Here is a 16,584-nt window from a genome sequence, read left to right on the forward strand (position 1 = left end):
CTATCTGTGCATAAGATCTTGCTATGGTGTGCATGTGTGCATGATTGCTAGCTTCTGTGCACAAGATCTGTATCTGGATGATTTCTATTTTAGTGGCTTTTAGACTAGCAGTGATCCTTGGTGAAAACCAAGTGATGATTTACCCCTTTGAGCATCTGCTCAATCCCATGACTGTGTCATGCATGATTTATGGATTAGATCCATTGGATCTTCTCCAGGAACTTGGTATACCTTGTTCCAGCTCCTAGAGTGAGATTTTGTGTTGATGCAGACTTGTGGTTTGTGCCACAGCCCTTCTCCTCTAGGTCTTGGTTGATCTTCTCAGGTCACCATGTTTTCTGGTGGCTGAATGGTTGTGTGTGTTGGTTCTGTTCTTGAGCAAGAACTGGATGAACTGTGTTGCTCTAGCTTCACCCTTACCTAGTGAATTCCTTATCTGGTCGACTGGTTACTGTTCTAGGGTTTGTGTTCCTTTTATATGAACCCTACTTCTACTCTTGCCATGACACACAAGCCTGGCTTGCTTTGTGACTAAGCTCCTGCATGGCCTTGCTGTGGCTTGCCCAGCACACATGAGCTGTGTGCTCTCATATGCTGAAACTTGAGACCTCTGGTGGTGCTCAGTTTTGGTCTGCTTGATCCTATCTTGTGCTGTTCAGGCTTTGGACAAGCACAAGTGTGCAGTGACAGTGTGCCTCTGTCCAAAATGAATTCTGTTATACTTTCACTCTGTCCAAACTGAATTTCTAACACTTAACATTCTGGCTAGCACTTGTTATTCTGTTTTGCAGGTTCTGAAGTTGAATATGACCATGGAAATATTCTTCAAGGCATTTAGTCTAGGTTTTAGTTTAGGACAATATTGTAATTTTCCTTTTTCATTTCTGTTTATTATTCATCAATTCTTGTATCAAGAATATTGTAAAGACGATGTAATCTGTGTTGATTATCAATAAAGCTCAAGTTTTCTTATGAGCTTTTGATTTATCTAATGTTTATATTCTTGATTAAATATTGTATTTAATATTCAATTTGAAATTCAAAGTCATTTGAATTCATATGTTGTATTTGAATTGTGAATTCAATATTCATAGTGCTTATTGCTTATTGTTTAATGTGTTATAACTTGTCAAATGAAATCATTCCCCAAATCAACAAAATACAAAAGAGATCATGTCGAAATTTCCCTAACTCACATTGCCTAACCCTAAGTGCAAAATGAGAGAGAACCTCGATCCCTCTTAGGTTTAGTTGCAATAAGGCGCAAAAATTTCCCCCGTTTTGCGATGAAATGCACATCCCATTTCTAAATCTACCCTTCGTTGTTCCTATGTTCTGGGTTATTACAAGGTTGCATTCAGCAAGGCGATCCGGATGCCCCGGTTGGCGAGCATATCCTTCCACCGCACGTCGTACTTGTCGTCCCTCCAGGCGACGTGTGCCCTCGCGTCGGCCCAACACTTGTCGAAGGACGCTTGCAACCTTTCGGCTGGATGGCCCGCCTTCTTCAGTTCTTTCAGCTTCTTCTGGCCAAGCTCGGGCGGCCCGCCAATGCGGCATGGGCTGGAGCGTCGGGGTTGTACTGCTCGTCCTTGTTCTTCAGGAGGTTCCGGCGTACCTCCTTCCACTTCTCGCAATTCTCGATGCTGGCGAAGACGTTGAGGTACTTGAACGTCTGGCCGTCGGTGTCGTCGCTGTACATGTCGAATGCCCGCCGCATCTGCAAAGACATGCCGGCGAACCAAAATGAAACCTCGGCGATCCAGGGTCAACGAACGACACGGCGAGTGAGCTTACCTTTTTCTCGAAGTCGGCGCCGCTCACCGGGCGAGCATTGATCTCCTGCTGTATGCCGTGCCACTTGCTGCACGCCGCCTGCATGATCCCCCAATGAGTGCCCATGGCCTTGTCGCCTCGTATCTTCACCGTGTTGTTGAAGTAGGGATCGACGATTTTGCGCTCGTCGACCGTCAACTTGACCCGCTTCCAATACGTCTCATAGTTTTTATTGGCGCCGATAATGCCGTTCATGGAAACGGTCTTCCAAGCTTCGGCGAGGCACTCCTCTTCTTTACCCGTCCATTTGATCAACGGCTCAATCGGCGATGAGTTCTTCTTCCTTTTCTTCCTTCCTTCGACGTTGTCGTGGGCTTAGGCACGTCCTCCTCCTCGTCGGCACCAGCCAGCTCTTCTTATTCTTCATCGACGTCTTGGTGCTGTCTCCAAACCCGTCGTTCTGATCTTCGATGACACCCCATGATGCGACGGCTTCCGTCGCCCTTGACTCCTCTTGTGTGAAGAAACCCTGGCTCAATACGGCGGCCATGGAGTCTGACGTGATCATCTCGTGCATCACGCCGTCATTTCGGCGGCGGCATCATGGGGTTGGAGAAGGAGAGCGGCCCTCGGCACAGGGCAGGCGAGATGCCCTCGTGCATCGCACCATCGTACTCCGGAATCGACGATGTAAACCTCGACATGCCGGCGACGTAGCTTTCATGGAACATGGCCGGTGACGCCAGCGAGAAGGTGGAAGGAGAGCCGATCGTACCTTGGGTTGGCCATGGACCGGGGAATTGGCCGACGCGTGGCTGGCCCATGTTCATGGACATGGAGACCATCCTCGCCTGTTCGTCCACCTCCGCCGCCCTCTTTGCAGCGAGCTTCTTCTCCCTCTCCGCCCTGCCGCGAGTTTCGGTCTGCCACCGCTCCACATCTGCGCGCCCACCTTGCGTTTGTCCAACTCGGCGGCCTCTCTTTTGGCGCCCGTGGCTTCCTTGACTTCGATGCGCATCGTCGGTGATCTTCTTCGGCGACATGGTGGTGGAAGGGAAGAGGAGGAGCTGCAACTGTGGGGGAATGGGGGTAGCTCCTCCGAAATTCGGCGAGGAAAATGGGTATATGCGACTCATTTTGGAGGGAAAAAGAAATAAATGGAGGGAGCTACCCTTTCTGTGGCCGACTGTTGTGGGTATACTTTATGGGTATATCAACGGCATGGCCTAGATCCGGCAAGCCCGGGTGGCCCATAGTTGGTGGTGAGGCATGTGGCCCATCGGGCGGCCCAGTTGCTGTAGATCATGGAGGATGAAGTCCAGCCCAGGAACAGGAAGCCGGATCTCAACCGACCTACGAAGGAGGCCGGATCCGTGGAGGCCCATGGAGTATCCGGATCCAGCACGGCCTAGAAGGAAGGCGGATCCTTGACGTACACGGCAAGGCATTGTACCGTAGTTAGGCAACTTGTATTCCGGCTAGGACTCTCCATGTAAACCCTAGATCCGTGCGCCTATATAAGCCGGATCCCGGGAGCCCTAGAGGCACAACCACAACTCATTGTAACAACGCGAAAGCGCCCAGATAATTCCAGACAAGCAGCAGTAGGCCCTGTCATCGTGCAGGTGTTCCGAAGCTGGGTAACTCGCGTACCACCGTCCCGTGTGCACTCCGCCCTATGGCCCCTACTTCTTCTCCCCCTCGTGAGGATCCCTCCTCCGGGGTACCGTCGATCAGGCAACGACACCGACACCGCGGGCCCACTCGACGTTTCTCGTGTTTTTTTTGTTTCATCCAGAATCACCGACCGCGCCTCGAGAGGTCGGAGATGGTCTAGGCTCTCCAGATGGATTAAGGGCCCCTATTCTGATAGAAAACGAGAAACCGAGGACGCGAGACGCGACATCGAATAATACCATGAGGATGAAAAAAAAGAGCTGAAAAAAGCTGCCGAGGACCTTATCACGGAGACAGCTGGAAAAAAAGAGCGCACGGCGCCACGTCGAACGCTGCCAGAGCTCCACCGCCGGCCTAGGCCTAGGCTCACCAAACCCAAACGGCCACACACCCCGACGCGCAATTAACGTTCAGCTAATTTGGACTCCGCGCGCCGTGCCGTGCCGTGCCGGTCACGGAGTAGTTACTCCCGCACAAGGACGGAGGCAACGTACGTACGGTACGAACGCTCCGAGTTTGCCGAGTCAAAGACGGGATTTTCCCCCCCGCCGAACCGAACCGAACCGAGCTGAGCCAACTCCGCTTCTTCTTCAAACGAGCCGAGCCGAGCCGAGTGGAGAAAAGCCAAGGTGGCTGACGCTGGGCCCGCCACCCGCGCGGCACGCGTGGAACGGTGGCGTAAAGCGGAAGAGGGAGCAGAGCTATCCCGTCCCGTCCCGTCCCGCCCGTCAACAACCTCCATTAAAGAAAGCGTGGGCCTGCCCAACTGACACCAACCACGGCACATCCTGGCCGTCCGTCCCCGATCGCGAAGCCCGCATGCCGTGAAACCAGGCGCCGTTACCTGCGACTTAACGGTCGTCTTTTCCCCCGTGTAACTGCACGCCCTCTTTCCGTTCCGCTTTTCACTACCACCGGTCAATTCCGAATGATCTAGCAAAGCGAAGCACGCGCTTCGCACCGCACCGGTCGGAGGGCCCACACGGCAGCGACACGGCTCCTCACTCGCGTCGCTGATTTTGAACCACGAGCGCTCGCGTCCGCCCACCGCCACGTCCCAGCCCTAGACACTGCCCGGTGGCCCCGGGCCCCACCCGTCAGCCTATTTTTTCTTTTTCCACCCGTCCGTCCACCCTCTCCGCCCCGCATTTCGGGAATCTAGGCTGCCCCAGATCCGCCTCCTCTTTCACATATCGCTCCCCCATCCTCCTCCGACGCTAGCAGACACCCCACTACCGCCGCTCCGTCGCTACACCGGCACCGCCAAAAAACACCGCAAAACCCTAGATCTCCAACCCCCGCTCGCATTGCCCCGCCTCCCTTGCATGAACTGAGGGCCAGCACCAGCCAAGGCGATGGCCACCGCCGCCGCCGGCGCCGCCGCCATCCCCTCCTCCGCCGCCGCCATGGTCGCGGGGGCGCCCCTCGACCCGCACCACCCGCACCACCAGCAGCAGCCGGCCTGGCTCATGGACGAGCGCGACGGCTTCATCTCCTGGCTGCGGGGCGAGTTCGCCGCCGCCAACGCCATCATCGACCTCCTCGTCCTGCACCTCCGCAGCGTCCCCGGCGACTACGACCACGTCTTCGCCGCCGTGCACCAGCGCAGGCACCACTGGGCGCACATCATCCACATGCAGCAGTTCTTCCCCGTCACCGACGTCGCGCTCGCGCTACAGCACACCGAGTGGCTACGCAGGGCCCAGCAGCCGCACCCGCAGCCGCCGACGCCGCCGCCGCAGCAGCACGGGCCCGTCCTCGCGCCCAACCCGCCGCCGCCACCCGCGCGACGCCACAGCTCCTCCTACGCGCCATCCCACAACAACCATCGCAACGCCGGCAACGGCCGCACCGATCCGCCGCGGCATGCCGCAAACGTCGCCGCCGCTGGATCCGATAAAGATGGTGAGTCAGATACGCTCCCCTCTTTCCTCTCGTATATCTCTTCTGTTCGGTCCGGTAGAACAACGCTATTCTCTTATGTTGGGTCCTCAAACGGTTCCATCCATGAAATGCCTTCCTGCCGCACACGCACTTGCTTGCTACTAGTAATAATTGACTAGTCATATCTCATCCTGGGCACGAATATGCACTACTTTTTTTTTAATCTTACCTATCCAGGTTATTATAGCTTCGGTTGGTAAAGTACGTATATATTGTTTATGGACAAGTTCAATTCAATTACTATTGTTTGTTTCTGTTATTTCTGCTTCCATTGGAAAAGTATACTACTAGGTAGCACTATATTGTTTTTGGGGAACTTCAATTACTCCTGTTTGTTTGTTTGTTTCTAGTATTATTTGTCAGCTTTCCTGTTCATTTAGTATTTTTCATGTCTTCAATTTCGCGATTTATCTTGTCTACTTCTATATGAATTTCTAATTCTGGAGGTCCTAAGGTACTGGATAGACCTGTCTAAAAATAGCTTTCCCGCCTAAAGATATCTATAGGCACGTGCAATCAACCACTTCCAGCTGCTTTATGTGGCAACATTTTTCCTTCTCAGCATTCCGCGCTTCTGTTTGTTCACTAGCTGAACGAGTCAATGATATGGTTGTTACTTGCGAAAAAACATATGTTGTGAATTTACTTCGGTGAAGCGTTCCAAGCAGCTGAATGAGTCAATGAGATGGTTATTACTTGTGACAGAAGATATGGCGCGAAAGTTTGGCGCAGCGTCATTCTGCATGACACCTGCCCACGCCATATATGTTTTTGTCCTAAAATGGTCCGATCCATGAAATGCGTTCCTGCTGCGGAGACACCTGCTTGCTACTAATTGACTAGTCATATCTCATCTTGGGCTGGGCATGAATATAGACCACTTTTTAAATCTTCCTTCCAGGTTGCAGAAATTTTGCTTCGGCTGGTAAAGTATACGTAGTATATTGTTTTTTTTTGGTAAGTTCAATTACTGCTATTTGTTTGTTTGTATTATTTTTTCTGTTCATTTTGTACTGATGTCTTGGAAGGGCAAGCTTTTCGCGGTTTGTCTAGTCTATTTCTATACCAGTTTCTAGTTGCGGAGGTCATAAGGTACTGGATAAAATTGTCCAAAAATAGTTTTCCCGCGTAAAGATATGTATAGGGCAAGTGCAATCAACCACTTCGAGTTGCTTTATGTGGCAACATTTTTCGCTCTGAGCATTCCGCGGTTCTGTTTGTTAAGTAGCTGAACGAGTCAATGACATGGTTGTTACCTGCAACAAAAATATACGGTGTGAATCGAGTTCGGTGAAGCGTTCCAAGCAGCTGAATGAGTCAATGAGATAGTTATTACTTGTGACGAAAGATATGGCGCGAAAGTTTGGCGCAGCGTCCTAATGCGTGGCACCCGCCCGTGCCATATAATTTTTGTCGCACCCTGGTCCTGTTTGTTCAGTAGCTGAATGCTAATATAGATATGACTTGCGACAAAAATATATGGCATGAATTGAGTTCGGTGAAGGGTTCCAAGCAGCTGAATAAGTCAAAGAGATGGTTATTACTTGTGAAAAAAGATATGGCGCAAGCATTCGGTGCAGTGTTCTACTGCGTGACACCTGCCCGCGCTGTCCGGTTGTGTCATGCAGCGGCGCGCTCCTTCTGGCTGACGTGCCAAGGGTTACGGGCGTCGCCTCATAGTCCATCCCTATTACTTATATTTACTTATGTTGTATAATAAAAGTTGATAGTCCATTCACATTACTTATGTTGTATAATAGAAGTCGATGACATGTGTTTTACCAATGCTAGAAAAAATATAGCAATATTCTATCTCTAGCTCTGCAGGCTATGTTGTATAATACAATGTAGCAACATATTATACTTATGTTGTTTAATAAAAGGAGATTCTGACATTAATCCTTACAAAAATTATCATCTTATTATATTTTCTGGCATAAAGAGAAATATACAAGAGTATATTCTACGCCACTTATTGTGGTTTCGTAACAAATTGACTGGTTTCATATATAATGTATGCTTTTCTCTATCTATCTGCACAATTGTCTGCAGAGGTCGGCTAGTTTTGGTAAACATACAATTTTTCTGTGTCTTCCACTCAACTATTAAGTTATAGATGGAATAAGCTCGTATTTTCTGTTTGTATTTATATTGTGATTACCATACTGTATTTCAATTTGCAGCTTACTGTATTCCCCTCCTTTAATTTTCCTTTTTAATGCATTTCCAGTTTCCATTTCTTTTATACTAATATTAATGTTTTTTTGCGGGGTATCTAACATTAATGTTTAGTAAGGTGGAAAATCCGAAACAGTTACTCATGTACTCTTGATGCTTCTAGGACGTGAACTTCATAACCAAGAAGGGAAGGGACTTAAGGAAGGAGAGAACGTTGTTGATGCTAAAAGTCTACAGTTGGATTCTCCTATTACCGATGGTACACAAACGCAAACATACACACATATATTGATATATACATTCTGGCATTGTGCAGTATTCATCTGTTTAATGCTGGCATATTTTTTTTTTTTTTTTTTTTTTTTTTGAGACCCCTCGATCTGTGTTACAGCTGTAGTATCTGAACTTATGCACTAACTCAACACCACACTCACACCACACACACGCACACCACTAGTGCACAAGTTAGACTCTAGAACTATACACACAGCACACATAATTTGAGTGTCCCTAGGAGCTAGTAGTTGTGGCACATATGTGTGGAGGGGATTTTATTTGGGACCCAGAGCCCCGGTGAGACATCCCAGAAAATTCGGCCACCAACGGGACTCGAACCTGGGACGGGCTGGCCGGCCACTGCCGCGCACAACCACTGCGCTATATGCGCGTCTCAATGCTGGCATATTCCATCATGGTCATCTTCAGTTATTTGGTGTATAATTTTGCACACTGTAGGAGTACTTAATTTCTGAATTTTGTTGAGAAGCTATTTGTCACATTAGATACGGCTTGAACCAAAGAAGTTTGCATTATTGTCTTACTAACTATATTATTGTCATTATACTCTATATTAAGTCTTGTTTCTTCATCAACTCATACTGTCATACAATGTTGAGCTTCGTTTTCAGTTTTGGGTTAGTTATCAATTTACGTTTTGCAATTTTTTCTCTTATCCCCCAAAACCTTCGGTGCTACATAACCTCCAAAGTTCCTTGTAGAACTATGGACAATCCTGAGCTTTGGGTTCTTGTTTATTTGTAATGAAGTGTCCTCAGGATAGACATCTGAACTTATGACGCCCACAATGTTAATATCTACACTAAATTTTAGGATGAACTAGACAAATTGGTGACGTATCAGATCTGACCCCTTGTCTCTTTCTTGATAATTGTGCATTTGTTGCCAACTGTGCAACTCTTTGTTTTTTGTTTCTTAAAGCTGACTGTCTTGTCGTACTCAGGGGAATGCAGTTGCTTGTTTTTAATAAGGATTGCTAATTAATCTCTGAAGTCTAAAACATGTCCTTCTGTTGTGTATTTTGTAGAAGGTGAGAAAAACCCTAAGCTGCAAACTGATTCTGAAGGAAGCAGCAAAGTGGCTCCAGCTCCTTCAGAGTATACAACCAGGGAAATCATTGATGGCAGGCCGGTATGTTAGCCCTGCAATTTAAAATTTTAAGTTCAAGTTCCATGCAGTTTGTTTGGAATCTCAAAGTTGAGTCAAAATCCATTAGCTCATTACAAATCACACCATGATGAAAATATGCTCTATGCTTCTTTAGGTTAATACTGTTGAAGGACTAAAGGTCTATGAAGGGTTGGTAAATGTGATTGAGATAAACAAGATTGTTTCTTTAGCTAATGAGACAAAAGCTTCTTCTCGCCGAGGAGGGTTGGAAGGTAATTCTATGGCCTCTAATTGCTATTTTTATGTGCCCATGCGCTTTGACTCTTTGTACATGTGTGCCAATGTAACTGTGAACACTTTTGCCACATTGAATTGATTTTATATCTAAAATGAAAACCGGGTATTAATATTACCTAGCTGAACACGTAGGAAAATGTTACAGCTTATCAGGTACTCTGGTTTCCCTAAAGAAAAGGGTCTGTTGCCTTGAATGTTGCATTACAAGGTTTGGTTGTCCATTTGCCTCTTGTTAATGTTTCTTTATTTGTGTAAACAGATAATGTCCTAGTCTGTCCTTGTCTAATTCTTTGGGATACTGCGATTTAACAATTATATTGAACTTCACCGTTATTTTTACTTGGTGCAAGAAGCGGGGCAGACTGTTATTGTTGGTAGAAGACCACTGAGGGGTCATGGAAGCGCAGTTATTCAGCTGGGAGTTCCTATCATTGAAGGCCCTTTTGAAGATGAAAATCAAAGAGGTATGTCAAGCTTTTACCACAGAGCCTTGTCTTCTTATCCTCATGTTTTGATGACTTCCTTTGTATCCTCTTCCAGAGACAAGGGTGGATGCTGTTCCTGGGTTGCTGCAAGACCTGTTTGATCGCTTCTTTCAGCAGGGAATCATACCTTCTAAGCCAGACTATTGTGTTATCGACTTCTTCAATGAGGTAATTTATTTTTATGATGTAGACTTTGTTGGTTGAAAGTTTTTCTTGAGACAGTGGATAATCACTTGCTGAAAGGAGAATCTAATAATGGCCAAATGATTTTTTTGCAGGGGGAATATTCTCATCCTCAGCAACCTCCTCCTTGGTATGGTAGGCCTCTTTGTACTCTCTGCCTGACAGAGTGTGACATGGTATTTGGCCGAGTTATCCTTGGTGAACGAGGCGATAACAGAGGCCCTTTAAAGCTATCTCTTTCTACAGGGTAAGCCTTTCCCCAGTAGTGTTCCCTGTTACTTGTATGGACCATTCACTCTCTGACAAATTTCAGTTTATGTCTCTGGTGGCAGACATCATACCGTAACACCAGATGCTGGTGATTTTGTTACGTATTTTAGTGGATATATAAACACACATCTGAGCTGTCTCTGTGTCTTGAATTTCTCAAGTAGGAACAATAAACATAATATAGATCAAAATCAAAATAAAATGCTTGTTTGTAATAAGATAATATATGTTACTTCCTTCATTTAATATTAGTTGTTGGTGATTTAGTACAAAGACAACTAATATGGAACGGAGGGAGTAATTACTAGTGGGTTAGTGTCTGCGATCTTCAGTTAGACCAAAATCAAAATAAAATATACTTGTTTGTAATAAAAGATAATAAAATACTAGAGAGCCACAACTGAAGATAATAGGCACTAACCCATTAGTAATTACTCCCTCCGTTCCATATTAGTTGTGACACTAAACAGTTTTTCTGAATTGCAGGTCTCTTTTAGTGTTGCAAGGGAGAAGTGCTGATGTAGCCAAGCGATCTATTCCTGCTACACACAAGCAGCGAATCTTACTGACTTTTGGGAAGTCTGTGCCAAGAAAACTTGTTTCATCAGAAAGTGCTGCACGAGTCACTCCCACATTAGCACCTCCTCCTATGCCCTGGGGTCCACCATCAAGGCCAGCTAACATGAGGCCACATTCCCCTAGTCCTAAGCACTTCGGATATGCCCCCGCCAGCAGTGTACTTCCAGCACCAATGGCTGGACCTCTCCACATCCCTCCATCCGATGGAATGCAGCCACTCTTTGTAGCACCTGCTCCTGTTGCTGCCGCAGCCATACCTTTCCCAGCAGCTGTTCAATTGCAAAATACAGCACCAGCTTGGATTCCAGAAGCTGCCCCAAGGCCTGCCCCACCACGTTTGCCTGTTCCAGGTACAGGGGTCTTTCTTCCTCCTGGATCAGGTCACCAACTGTTGCCGCCTCATCAGATGATCCAAGCTTCACATGCTCATGCGGAGATGGCTAATGGTAATGCTTCTCCAAGGAGCACGGCAACAAGTAAAAGGCCTGATACAGTCGAGGCAAAACCAGAGTGCAATGGGAGCTCTAATGGTGGCTGCGGCTTAGTGGATGAGAAGTCAGCTGTTCATAAGGAGCAGCAGCAGAATGGTGGTATGAAGAAGGCTGGGAACAGCAAGGCTGAGCCAGGTGCCCTTGCCAAGTAGAAAGGAGGTATAGTACATAGAGAAATCAGAAAGATGAGCTGAGGAAACTTCAAGTTTTCAGATCGTGATTGCAGGAATTCGAAGAGAAAAAGAATAGACATTCACTGGAGCAAATTGAGCTCGACCTAGGCCTTCACTGGCAACTCTCATCCATTGCAAGCACCTTGACGTCGAGTTGTCTAAAAGACTGAACGCCGTCTTAATTTTGTAGCTGCTGTGTAGCAAAACTGGATATATCTTGCTGCGTTAACTTGTCACCTGCTATGATTATGGGAATGGTCATCTCTGTGGTGCTTGTTATGTCAATCTTATCTTGGTGTAATGGTGCTCGTTTGCTGCATATGCATATTCCTTCATGTGTTATATAGTCAGTTAGCTAAGAGATGGTGAATAGGAAATGTTCCTCCGCTGATTGGTTACTCTTGGCAAGGTGCACCCGTTGTAGATGTGAACTGTTGCTAAACTCTTGACTTCAGCACGACATTTGGTGGCGCGGTGGCCGTTCCCATGGTATATGCTTGTCTTCGGTTTCTCTTGTCTCTTGTATCTTGTGTACACTTGGATCTGACTCCTCTGTGGAACTGAATGTGCGTGCGTATGGTTTTTATGCTCACAGTGGTTGACCTGATTCAGTCGCTCTTGTCTACGGGGCACCTCGTGTTTCTCTAGCAGTTAGCCATGACAGGTGCAGAGATTCGAAGTGAAGGTTTGGCTCGCTCTTGTCAACGGCTCTCTATTCTGTCAACAACCTGGTTGACGAAACAACTATTGTGGCTAAACACTGGTTGACGAAACAACTATTGTGCCTAAACAGAGATGGAACGTTGTATCCAGGCATCCAAATAATCTGCACTTGTGTTCTGGCCGATGCAACACAGACTATCAAACGATGGGCCAAATTTGACCCATGACCCGTTTACGGCGTGCAAAGGCACCCGTCTCGCTACGCTAGTGGTGCGGGAATCCAGCCCAGCCTACCAAACTCGCCCCTATAAACAGAACCTACTATATGTGTTTGGTTGCTATTTTGGGCTCTCAGGCAAGGCTTCTCCTCACTACATTCAAATATGCTAATCTTACCATCACATAACAGCACACAAAAGAGCTCAAACACGATCATAATCACAGCACACAATTAACGAACATAACAGAGTACTTAGTACCTAATCTAGCGTCAGAGTGGTAAGACGCCTACCTAAACCTGGGGGCAGACTATCCAGGTGCAAAAGCAATGTTCAACAGCCTCTACAGGCCAACATTACAGTCACGTATGCACAAAAGCAAGTGTTTAACATCCTCCTAGAGGCCAACACAACTACTGACGGTGACAATCAGACATAAGCAGAGACAATGATCAAGCAGCAACACCTTAACGGCGAGGATCAGCATAAGGGTCCTCGCGATGCCTCTTGCAGCCGAAGATGCTGGAGCAGGAAGTCTCCTTCCTGAAGACGTCGACCTTGAAGCCGTCGTCCTGAGGGGTAAAGAAGATCGTATCGTCGACACGGAGTAAAAGCCTGGCGGCGAACTCCCTCCAGGACTTGATGAAGCCGACGCGTTGGCCAATCCACTGGAGTTGCACCTTCCACTTGCACCGCTGACCCATGTACAAGCACACCTTCACCAGCGGGCCATTGTTCTTCAGCTTGTACTTTGTGATTAGGAGCTTCTGCATGTAGGGCGGCACAGCGAGGGCAAGGAGGTCCGAGCTCTCCACCTGCACGAAGAACGCCGACAGCCGCTGCCTAGGAGTGTGCCCCAGGTCAGCGGGACGGCCGGCGTGAACCCATGGCGCGGTGATCTGCCGGTGGGCTTCCATGAACGCTTTATTGGGGTCACGAAGTTGCACCCGGACGGCCATGTCTCTTCCGTCCAGTATGGGCCCTTCCGCGAACAATTCCAGGAAGGACCGGTTCTGCAGATGCAATGACAATGCAAAGAGTTAGCGATACTTGTCTTTGCTGAGGTCCAATGGCAATGACAAGATCAAGTCCATGATGGCGATGCCAAGCACAAGCACTGTCATGGACAATGGCAATGCCAAGCACAAACACTATCAAATCCATCATGGTGCTTGAGCTTGGCAATGCCAAGCACAAGCACTGTCATGGGCAATGCCAAGCTCAAGCGCAGTCATTGACTTGATATTGTCAAGTCCATCATGGTGCTTGAGCTTGGCATGACCAACTTCAACCACTATCATGAACAATTGACAATGCCAATGCTAATATCAAGCACTCAAGCACATTGCCATGAATCCTATCTACATTCACATCGATCTGAGCGGCCGGACAACTATGTGATCTACAATGTCATCTAATCGATCTAAACAAGCGAAGGAGGAGGCGATTGAGAGTACTTACGATTGGGTGGAGCGAGAGCGGCCCAGTCGTCGTCGGAGGAGGACACACATACACGCCGGTAGGTCCTCTAGGAGGTTGCACTCCAAATCCTGGTGGAGGAGGAGGCGGAGCCGGAGCGTAGGTCGTGAAGCGGGGCGCCGATGGAGCTGTCGACTGCCGTCGAGCACGTGGTAGGCCGAACGGCGGCGGCGCGACGCGCGACACGCCATTCGGAGTAGACGGACGCGGCATGCCCCAAGGCATTGGCGCCTGCATCGGTGTCGACGCGAACCCCGGCGGGGGCTCCATCTCCCTGCTGGATCCCGGTGCACCTGCCGCCATTGCGGCCGCCCTCGCCGATGGAAACCCTAGTGGGGAGGGGGCAAAAACCCCCGTTGTCGAGGGATCCGCCGGTGGAATCACGGTGGCTTGAAGAGCGACGACGGCCGCGCTGCGAGTTGCCATGCCGGCGGGCCTCATACTCGCGAACGGCGACGGCCGATTCAACACCGGCACACGACCGACATCGATCTGCGCACCCGAGTCGCGACCTCCAGCCTCGTACTCGCGGACGTTGCGCAAGAGCGCCTCGTTCGACCTCGTGGGCGTCGGCCGGACGACTGGATCCATCGGCGCTGGAGCGGAAGGCGGCGGCGGAGGCGAGGAGGCCATGGGCGGCGGTTGATGCAACATGGTGGTGACTGTCAGTGAGAGGAGTGAATGGGGAGAGAGAAGGAGGGAACCGGTGCTTGGAAGTGGGGAGCGAGGACCAAAACAACGCGGTGTCTCCCGCGCTTCTCCACGCGTGCAACTGTTGCACGATGGCATGCAAAATGGCACGATAACGGGACATGCCCACTGGAAACTGCCGGTTCAAGCGTTTCTCCAGGGCCTGTCCCAGAGGTGCTTTGAGAACCGATTAGACCACAACAGAGAGCTCTTACATGCAACCAAACGGTTTTTTCTGGCCAATGCGAGGCAAAGGGCTCATAGCCTACCAGACGGCGCCCTGGATAGCATAGCATCGGCTGAAGACGGGTAGTATGAGGTACTTCCACTGTTTCAAAATAACCGTCTCAACTTTATTGATGTTAGTGTGTAAATACATAAAGGTTTAGACAAATATGAAACACTTAATTGGAAACTGAAGGCGGTCAACTTGTAGGCTTGTACCAGTACTAGTTCTTCCCCACGGAAGGGTGCGACGCCACCACGAAGGACGGAAGGATCCATGTTGAAATGCTGATCAAAACCAACTTAGCTCGCAGTAGTATTTTACTTCAAAAAAAAAAAAAAGCTCGCAGTAGTATTTAGTAACCTGATCATACATAAATCATGTCGCACGTGTCGGCCTCCGTCTCGATCTGCCCGCACGCCACCCCGCGGCCTCGCCGTGCCCGCACTCCGCCGCGAGCTTCGCTGTGCCCGCCCGCAGCTGCTGCGCCTGGACGCACCTGCCCGCTGCGGCCTCGCTGCGCCCGCCCTACATCCCGCCAGGCCGAGCCTGCCCGCCGCCGTCTCGCCGGGATCTGTCGTGGGAGGTGCTCAACTGTGGACGGGGATCTCGCCTCGCAGAACGCTTGCGATCTGCGGCCCTACGAGGCAAGTGCGGGCCGGCCGGTTCCGATGGCGTCTAGCGATGGGTGGTTCGGTCGGATCCTGCGCGTGCCGCCGGCGCATCGTCTCCTCCCTCGCCGGCGCGGCCAACCGTCGGGTCTAGGTTCTACTGCCTAGCGGAGGACGAGGATTCTGACGAGGAGACGCGGGAAACGGCGGAGGAGGCGGCGTGGTCGGTGCTAGGGCTAGATCCTATCGTGCAGCAGATCGGGCAGTCGCCGGAATTGTCCCAAGAGGAGGTGAGAGATGACTTCTGGACAAAGATCGGATATCCGACGTCTGAGTCCAGGGAATGGTCAAGGTCTGCATCGCCAGAGGTACGTTTTCGTCGTGCAGGTCGTCGGAGCGAGCAAGATCTGCGTCGCCGCCGCCGGGGGAGAAGGTCAAGAGGTCTGCGATGAGGGCGGCGTCCTCGTCACCGGTAGGCCTGCGGCTTTCCTGGATGCCGCGGATGAAGCCCTGGAGAGGCCCGCTTCCGCGTCGTCGAGTCACGCCGGCGCCGCCTGTTTTTGGGGACTTCCTCGCTGCAGTTTCTGCACGTCGGCCGGCGGCGATCGCGCCTTTGGATCCTTCGTCGGGGTCTGCTACCTCCGTGGTGCTTGGGGCGTCTCCGACGCCAAGTCGCGTGGTGGTGGAGGCGACGCTGGCAGCTTCGTCTTCGGTGCCGGCCGAGGTACCGGCGGTGCGGCCGTTGATCGCGGCAAGTCTCGAGCCGCGATTCAAGCCAGCGGACGCGGCACTGGAGGCCTCCTCTAGTGGGCCGCAAGGTAGATGGGCCTGGTTCGGTCGGGCCGTGATGGTTGTGCAGAAGGCGCCTCGCTGCGTCCCTCACGACAACAACATACGATCACGGGCGATCGACCAGTTCTCCTATCGTTCCAGAGACATCTTCGCCGCCGCCGCTCGACCTCAAGCCGCCACCGTCGAACCATCGTCGTCACCCGCATCTACGCCATCCCAAAGTGCAGGGCTGCGGCGATCCTTCGCGCAAGTCGTCGTTGGGGTCTCCTCGTCCGTGGAGATGGCTGGGGCTGCGCGGCCTCCTGCGTCTCCCGGGGTGATCGCGACGGGTCTCGAGCCGCGATTCAAACCAGCGGACGCGACACTGGAGGCCTCCTCTGGAGGACCGCAAGGTAGATGGGCCTGGTTCGGTCGGGCCGTGATGGCTGTGCAGAAGGCGCCTCGC

The 16,584-nt window shown here is 50.2% G+C and overlaps 1 protein-coding gene across 2 annotated transcripts; it reads left to right on the forward strand.

Moving 5' to 3' along the window:
* Nucleotides 1–4,602: 4,602 nt before the first annotated feature.
* LOC127296339 (RNA demethylase ALKBH10B) lies at nucleotides 4,603–11,745 on the forward strand. 2 transcript variants are annotated; one of them, XM_051326395.2, is made up of 8 exons: nucleotides 4,603–5,358; nucleotides 7,739–7,834; nucleotides 8,900–9,003; nucleotides 9,137–9,254; nucleotides 9,630–9,743; nucleotides 9,820–9,932; nucleotides 10,043–10,194; nucleotides 10,704–11,745. In XM_051326395.2, the coding sequence occupies exons 1-8, from the start codon at nucleotides 4,809–4,811 to the stop codon at nucleotides 11,437–11,439; spliced, it is 1,983 nt and encodes a 660-aa protein (XP_051182355.1). In that variant the 5' UTR covers nucleotides 4,603–4,808; the 3' UTR covers nucleotides 11,440–11,745. The 2 variants fall into 2 exon arrangements, with proteins under 2 accessions (XP_051182355.1, XP_051182356.1); XM_051326396.2 differs by having other exon boundaries at nucleotides 9,633–9,743.
* Nucleotides 11,746–16,584: the final 4,839 nt, after the last annotated feature.

The sequence above is a fragment of the Lolium perenne genome, chromosome 4 (assembly GCF_019359855.2).
Source record: "Lolium perenne isolate Kyuss_39 chromosome 4, Kyuss_2.0, whole genome shotgun sequence".
In the NCBI taxonomy this organism is placed as follows: Eukaryota; Viridiplantae; Streptophyta; class Magnoliopsida; order Poales; family Poaceae; genus Lolium; species Lolium perenne.

Excerpts from the sequence above, each read along its gene's own strand:
- LOC127296339 (XM_051326395.2), top strand. The coding sequence starts at position 4,809 with ATGGCCACCGCCGCCGCCGGCGCCGCCGCCATCCCCTCCTCCGCCGCC. Across the intron at positions 7,835-8,899 it reads GGATTCTCCTATTACCGATG|AAGGTGAGAAAAACCCTAAG; the intron begins GTACACAAACGC and ends TGTATTTTGTAG. Across the intron at positions 9,744-9,819 it reads TGAAGATGAAAATCAAAGAG|AGACAAGGGTGGATGCTGTT; the intron begins GTATGTCAAGCT and ends ATCCTCTTCCAG.